This window comes from Arachis duranensis, chromosome 4 (assembly GCF_000817695.3).
Source record: "Arachis duranensis cultivar V14167 chromosome 4, aradu.V14167.gnm2.J7QH, whole genome shotgun sequence".
NCBI lineage: Eukaryota > Viridiplantae > Streptophyta > Magnoliopsida > Fabales > Fabaceae > Arachis > Arachis duranensis.
The window spans coordinates 43,158,648-43,166,826 of record NC_029775.3 but is presented as its reverse complement, the minus strand read 5'-3'; the positions used below and the strand labels follow the sequence as shown (position 1 = coordinate 43,166,826).

Genomic DNA, 8,179 nt, shown 5'->3' with positions numbered 1-8,179 from the left:
GCGATGGGTGGCGCAGAGAGCAGCGTCGGAGAGAACAGAGACGGCGAGAAGTTTTTGTGAAGATGAGGCAGAGGAGGGAGTTTTTGAATAAGAGGCTGATTATTAGGGTTGGTGGGATCACTTAGGTTTCTTAATTTACCCGAAACACCCTCAGATTTTTTTGAAAAGTCCGAAAAACCCGCAATTTCCGAAGTTTTACATTGCATTCCACCTTGGCGCCACGGCAATTGCCGTGAAAACCATGTTGTGGCGACCACTATATGGCGGCAAGGTCAAAACCCGCCACACCATAACGTTGGCGCCGCCATAACCGCAATTTCAAAACACTGGTAAACAACTGAGTTGAGGGCCAGACTTAGGCATAACTTCTAGAAAATTTGCCTTGCTAATTGTTTTAAGTAGCCTAGAATTCTATAGGTGGTTGAAGGGGAAGTATTCTGCAGTAATAGATTTAGAAGACATCATTATTCATGAATTGAGTAGGTCGTGCACTATTCTTTTTTGCATAGACTTCTGTTTGTGTCATATAGTGATCCCTGCATATGTTAGATTTAGAAAGATGTATTTAATTGTTTCTCTAACTGTTTTTTGTATCATTTAACGGCAGTCGAAATGTAGTAATAATTTGGCATTTCAAACAATTTTTTGGAAGAATTTTCTTGTTTCTACCCTTTCAACCAAATAATGCAATTATCAGTCACATCACTCTCTGTACTGTATGTTTGCATGTGAAATAGAGGGTAGAAGAAACAGAAGTTTGAGAGACTTGTTGGTACATTTGGTTCTCAATCTGGTGGACCTGATTGGATATAACTACAGAACAAATGAATCACTTTTCCATTTATTTACATTCTTATTTTGATAAGTACTTTCTAGTGTTCATTTTTGGATTCGCATAAAATCTATACGCGAAATGATCCTATATGCTCAGAATTGGTTAAGAAGGTCTTCTATTATGCTTTAATTGCTTTCATATGAAAGCAATTTAAAAGTGGTGGCAAGAGTGGTATTTATGGAACCTACCGTAAAAGGCAGATGTATTCTCTATATAGAGAGGCGTGTGTGTTGTCTCATTTTTTAAAATCTCTTTGTGAAACTAAGTTTCAGTCTTCAGTCTTCACCATAATTTTGAAGTGATATTTGGAATTATTCTTCTCCCTTTGAAGTAATCAACCATACCTAGCAGTAGCATTATCAGATGACTTTCTTTTACAGATATATTGAATCCAAGTTGTGCCCTTATGTGCTGGGCCTCAGTTTGCAAATACTCGTATAACATATGTTGGGAGGTAGACCTGAAAATGGTGTCATACCAACTGTTTATTCTCGATTTTGCCTCTTCTAGTGCACAATGCTGGTGCTGTTACAGCATGTGTATTCCTGAATAGGCCAATTTATGACCAAAAGGCTGAAACTACTTATCCCGGCAATAATCCAATCATCATTACTGTTGGGAACCTTGAGATTTGAGGATAGGTTTACTTGGAATTATAGTTATCAAAGTGAATTATTGAGTTGTTTGATTAATTTCTGAATCGTTTTTTGTAAATTGTGTATCGTACGACAAAGGAATGTATTAATTAGAAGTCTGGATTACAAAATGAGGTAAATCTGGAACACAAGGAAAATGTTTAAAAAATTATGCAGACCATTATTTTGCAAGCTTATATTTCGAAGCACTCGGTAAAAGATTATGCATACTTTTCTCTTTTGAATCCTTGGTGATTCCATTTTGTTTCTGTCAGGTTCCTAATTCCTCTGAGAAATCAAAGCCAAAAGCAGCAGTCAGAAGTACTGAGATGAGTGTTTCTGCAAAGAGTTTGCCCCAGCAGCCCTCTGGGTTGCACAGTACTAGTCAGTCTGTTCGAAATGTAAATACCAAAGTTGAAGCTCCGAAGACATGTGGAAAATTTACTGATCTTAAATCCGTGGTGTGGGAGAATGGTGTTTCTCCTACCTTCTCCAAGGAGGTTTCAAATTTGACAAATTCTTCCATCGGCAAATCAGGAAGTCAACATGCTGTTGCTTCAGCGGTTGCTTCTACCCCTTCGAAGAACACCAATTACATGAAATCTCCCACAGTGCAAAAGCCATCTTTGGATCTGAAAATAGGTTCCACAGTGGAGAAGAGACATTCTCATTCACATTCGCAGAGTCGAAACGATTTCTTCAATCTCATTAAAAAGAAAACACTGATGAACTCCTCTACAGTTGTTCCAGATTCTATCCCGGTGGTTTCATCTCCTATATCAGAGAAATCTGGTGAATTAAATGGAGTAGTAGTTAAACCTTCTGTATATCCTCAATCCACTGGAAATGGTCCTCAAGTGACAAGCAATGGCAATGCTCATGCCTATGAAGAGTCACAGAGACTTTCTGATAGTGAAGAAAAAGATTCTATTCCCAGTGCGACAATATCTCCTGATGAGGAAGAGGCTGCATTCCTTCGTTCTCTTGGCTGGGAGGAGAATTCAGATGAGGATGAAGGGCTTACGGAGGAGGAGATCAATGCCTTCTATCAGGAGGTGGTAAATTCTTATCATGATTTATCTTTTATTTATGAGATTATAATTGATCAAAGCAATCCGTTTTGTTCACATACCTTCTGAAGTTAAAATCCCCTTATTTGTTGTAAGAAACGGGTCCCAAAATTACCATTTTGTCATTAAGGCTTAGCTTTTTGCATAATAATACATGCTTCACTTAACCCTTTTCGTATTAGTAATAAATTGAAACTTGCTTTCACTTGACTGAGTATGATTTATGGAGTTTCCAATTATGGTCTAATAGTCAATTGTGTTGCAATGATCAAATTGTTTACTTATTCATGATCGTCTCCTTTTGTTTCCAGTGCAAGAAGTTGGGCCCCACAACATTCAAGCTCTGCCAAGGGATGCAACCAAACCTGTCCAAGTTGTTTGAATCCTATGCATCCAACTTGCATGGAGCTTCTGCTGAGTTGAGCTCCTCTAATTCTGGATCGGAAGCTTGAAGTAATGTTTTTCTTCCTTTTGATCATAGTTAGATCCAAGTTTCGATTTTTTATTGGCAGATGGCTAGTTTCATTCTATCCATTTGTTCTGAAAGAAGGCTGGTGATTTGGTAGTGGAAGAACAGGGAGGGTGGGTTTTGATTGGAACCCTGCATAAGGTGCTGACCTGCACGGCAATTGCATCTTTTTGGGTATGATCCAATTTCTTTTTTTTTTTCTTTTTTTCTTTTTTTTCAAGAGGGTTTGTTTACACATGATGAAGTTTATGATGTCTTTTTTTGGTTAGTTTTACCAAAAGAAAAAATAGGAGATTTAAAGTATCTTGAATTTTTGAATGTTGATATGTTATGATTATTCCTAGCAATCAATAATCCCATCAATGGAAATTGAGATACATTATTGCAATTCCCTCCAATCATATTTTCGAATATGAAAAAGAATAGGAAAACAATGATATGATTGTAAACAATGTGAAAAAAAAGGTAAATTAAAAATTAAAAATCAAATTTTTAATTAATCATTTAATTTTAGATTTTGAAATTTGAAAAATTAAGATTAACAATTAAGCATTCATATTATGTACGTTCGGTCCACGTCTTTGCATATGGCTTTGCGAGTTACGTCTTTGCATATGGCTTTGCGAGTTACGGTGTTTATAGGCTTTATCATGCAAGCGTGCTCAGAGCACTTTGCTGATTCTCTTGCCATCGTTATGCGTGCTGTCATCAAGGGAGTTCTCATATGGTAATATTGTGGAGATGCAAATTTTCGACAAGGTATTTATTGGAGGTTTCATTTTACATACAAAAGAACGGTGGTTGTTACAAATCTAGTGGGAGACTGGTGGGGCAACAATAGGGCTGATGGAGTTTCTAAGAGACAACAGCGGCGGATGGTTAAAAATTTGAAAAGGTAAGGTAAAAGAATTTTTTGTTATTTAATTGGGGTGTGTTTTTTTTTTTGTTACTTAATTGGGGTGTGTTTTTTTTATATCTTTGGTGAGCCAAAAAATCAGTCCGTTGTTCACAGTATTTAAATTTTCTATTGTCTACCTAGTGAATCTATTATCATTTTTTCACAATCATAAAGCAATCATCACAACATCACTGTTTATCTTGTAAGGCTAAGTACAACTTTTTTCACAAACGTATCTTCAAGTTTTTTAATCTTAGTTTTACCTTAGGTACTCCTATACCTTCTCTTATGCCTTACCTTAGGGTCTTTATTAAAGAGAATTAAAAAATTTTAGGCATAAAATTGTCTTCCTAAGACTTTTAGAAAAAACTGCCTTTTTATAATATTTTATTATTAAAATAACAATATTTTACTCAAAACTTTCAAAAATCGCATTTTGATCCCCTAAACTTTTCGAAAATTATATTTTAACTCCTTTAACTTTTGATATTTATACTTTCGTTCCTCAACTTTTCAATAATTAACTTTTAACTCTAAGCTTTTTAATAATTAAAATTTGACCCAATCAACCAAAAACCAAAGGTTTTCTTATTCTCCAAGGACCAAAAACGTTTTTCCAAAACTTCATCAAATTTTCACTTGATTTGTAGCTAGTTTTTTAGTCTTTTCGGTAACCAATTTTTACCCAATTTTTACCAAACCAAAGAGCAATGTTTTCAGCCAACCAAACCTACCAAAATCACTTGAAGTCACAGATTTTTAGGCTGGAAACCCACAGTTTCAGCAGCAATAACAACAACCCTCAATAGCTTGACTTTCAAGCATTAAAACAAGATTTCATGATTAAATCATCGTATAAACACTTAAAATCAAGCTTCAAACAACCAAATCTGATTTCACACCTCAAGAACACAATCAATCATTGATTAATTTACCAAACCTTACCTCTTTTTCAGCTGCCAAGAACTGAACCAAGAACAAGCTTCCAAAAGCACTTTTGCGCCTAATTTATCATCAAAAACAACTTTAGAACCATATGAACCATGGAGGCTGAAGCTTCATGGTGATGAAAAGAAGGATTTTCTCACCTCAAGGCTATTGGAAATCACGTTCTCTTGGAGCTTAAGGTGAGTGAACAAGAGATCCTAAGAGAAAACATGAAGAAAACATGGTTATCATAGTTCTCCACCATGGCTGAAAATTTTAAGGAGGGAGGAGAAGCCATCATACCTTGATTTAATCCATAAAAGTTGGCATATAAATGAAAAGGAGGAAGAGGTGAACACTTTGATTAGTTTAGATTTTTTATAGGAGTTTTAGTTTGAGAAATAACGGAGGATGAAGCTCAAGTATTCATGGAAGTTCTCATGGTTTCTCTCATGGAGTTCTAACTTATTTAGGAAGGCAAAATGATAGTAATGATGAAGCTTAAGGGCCGTGGGGTTAGGATAAGGATTATCCTAAAATTTGGTGTAAAAATATCTTAAAAAAGGATAATTGTGAAAGCTAGATGTATTAGAACTTAAGTAATTACACTACTAATGGATAAACATAAGTTACTTAGTGTAAATGACACTAGTAACTGAATAACCATAAGAATGAAAGATCTGTGATGACACATTAGCAAAGCTAAGCGTATCTAAGAATACCGGTATTATCCATTATCGGTAGATTTCTATCTCAGTTATTATATTATTAAACATAAATCAATATTAATCACAACAGAAGAAATAATATAATATTCTGGATAAAATAATAATTTATGAATATTATATTAATATAATTTTCTCTCGAATTTCGGGACCAGCTCGTCAAATTGAAACTAACAACAGAAATCAGAATTTTGAAATTCGAACCTGAAGTGGCTCAAAAACGTAACTTTTCGCGACGTGCCTACTTAGATATGGAGAAGTGTTTGGTGCAGTCAAGCTGCTGACTCAGCAGCTTGATTACACATCACCTGTGCAGCAGAGGTGCTTATGTGCACTAAAATTCCTAAATATTCCATAAAAATTCCATTTGATCCTGAAAAGCATCATTTCTTCGGGGCTAGGCCGTTACATTCTACCCTCCTAAAAGAAAATTTTGTCCATAAAATTTCAGTTACTTGAGAAGAGAAAAGGATAGTCTGTCCTCATCTTATCTTTTAGTTCCCATGTGTACTCTATAGTTCCAGTTTGTCCCCATACTATCTTAACCAATGATACTTGTTGCCTCTTAGTTGTTTGTCACTTCATTCCACAATCCTGGCTGGTAAAGCTTGACATGTCAAGTTGGCTCGCAGTTGTACTGTCTCTGATTGTAAAATATGACTTTCGTCGGGATTGTATTTCTTGAGTTGTGAAACATGAAAAACATCGTGAAGGTTTGACAAATACGGAGGGAGGGCTATTGGTATGCTAATGGACCGACTCTTTTAATAATTTAAAATTGACCTAAGTATCGTGGACTCAATTTCTTAGTTCTAAGGGCTCTACCTATCCCAGTTGTAGATATCACTCTTAATAAAATATGGTCGGCCCCGCTAAACTTTAAGGGCCTACGCCTAATATCTGCATTGCTCTTCTGTCAACTTTGAGAGGTTTGAATCTTCTCTCGAATGTGCTTAATCTGTTCTCTTGTACTAACTCTGCCCCCAAAATCCTACCTTCCTCCTTGTCATACCAGCATAACGGTGACTGACACTTTCTTCTGTAGAGGGCTTAATACGGTGCCATCCCGATACTTTGTTGATAACTGTTGTTGTAAGCGAACTCAATCAATGGCAAATGTTTGTCCCAGTTACCCTGCAGATCCGTCATACAAGATCTCAACATATCTTCTAAGGTACGAATTGTTCGTTCTGTAAGCCCATTAGTCTGTGGGTGATATGCTGTACTCAAATGCAACTTTGTCCCAAAAGCTTTCTGCAGAGCTTCCCAAAATTAGAATTAAACCTCAGATCCCTGTCTAATATAATTGATGAAGGTATCCCATGCAATCGTATTATCTCCTGAATGTACAACTGGGCGATTTTCTCCACGGTATAACTAATTTGAATTGGTAGAAAACGCGCTAATTTTGTTAGCTGATCCACAATTACCCAAATCACGTCATGTCCCGCAGAAGTCCTTGGTAATCCAGTAACAAAATCCATCGTGATCTCTTTGATGTGAGAAAAAATCATCGGTAGAGAATTTCACAAAAATATCACGTTGCAAGTATAGTTCTACACTGACAATTAAACCTCAATCAAGTTTAAATTGTTTGTCACTTAAGCAAACCCAATAAAATTAACCGAAGTATTCAAACCCCGGGTCGTCTCTCAAGGAATTGCAGGGAGTCTGGTTTATTACTGGTTATGAGATTGTAGTTGGGTTTTGAATTTAGTAAGCAAGGAATCTAAATAATAAGAAAATAACTAACAATTAAGAAAAATCCTAGCAAGGGTTGAGAATCGGAATTCCTATCCTCATTGTCAATTATAATGGTAACTGCAAATTTCTCTCACTTAGTTAACCTCTAACGATTGAAGGTAAGTCAAGTGAACAATTCAACTTGAGTTCACAAGTCCTAATTAAAGACTAGAGTTAGTGAAGCTCAAGCCAACTAGCAACGTTCAATCGCCAACCAACAAGAGATTTTGACAATTCAAGAGTCTCCAAATTACTCAATCTAAGCTAAGAATACCAAAATTCTAATTTAAAATCCTCCTAAGCATTTCATCAAACACTTGGAAGGTACAAAATAAAACATAGAAAGTTAATGGGAGAATGTAAAATCTAAGTCTAACAATTCCAAAGGAATAACGATAGCAAAGCAACTGAACAATAACAAACATGAAATATGAATTGCATTAATATGGAGTAAAGGAAACAAAAGGAATTCACAAACTAAATTGGCAACATAAAGGAATCAATAAGAGAAATTGATAAACTAAAGCAATAGAACTAATAAAAGTAGAAGAAACCTAAATTAAACCAAGGTAAAAATCTGAAATTGAGAAGAGATAAACCTAAAATCCCTAAAACCTAGAGAGAGGATCAAAATATAACTAATGTGAATAGTGAAAAGTGAATGATTCATTCCCATTCTGCTCCACTTTGCAACCTCTAATCTCTGTTTTCGAGCTTGAAACTAGGTCCAAATCAGCCCAGAAATTGCCCCTAGCGATTTCTGATACGTGCAGCACGTGACGCCCTGTCACGCGTACGCGTCGCCAACGAATACGCATTGCTGAATCAAAAACTTGGTCACGCGTACACGTCGTCCCATGCGTACGCGTCGCTTGTA

The 8,179-nt window shown here is 35.9% G+C and overlaps 1 protein-coding gene across 2 annotated transcripts in view; it reads left to right on the top strand.

Annotated features, from left to right (window-relative positions):
• Nucleotides 1–3,141, top strand: part of LOC107484055 (uncharacterized) — a 5,679-nt gene extending 2,538 nt beyond the window's left edge. Inside the window, exons 4-5 of one of the 2 annotated variants that reach the window (XM_016104667.3) lie at nt 1,746–2,525; nt 2,852–3,141. In XM_016104667.3, the coding sequence (XP_015960153.1) occupies nt 1,746–2,525; nt 2,852–2,992 (921 nt within the window). In that variant the 3' untranslated portion in view covers nt 2,993–3,141. Of the gene's footprint in view, nt 1–1,745; nt 2,529–2,851 lie in introns of both variants that reach the window. The other variant, XM_016104666.3, reaches the window with a different exon arrangement.
• Nucleotides 3,142–8,179: the final 5,038 nt, after the last annotated feature.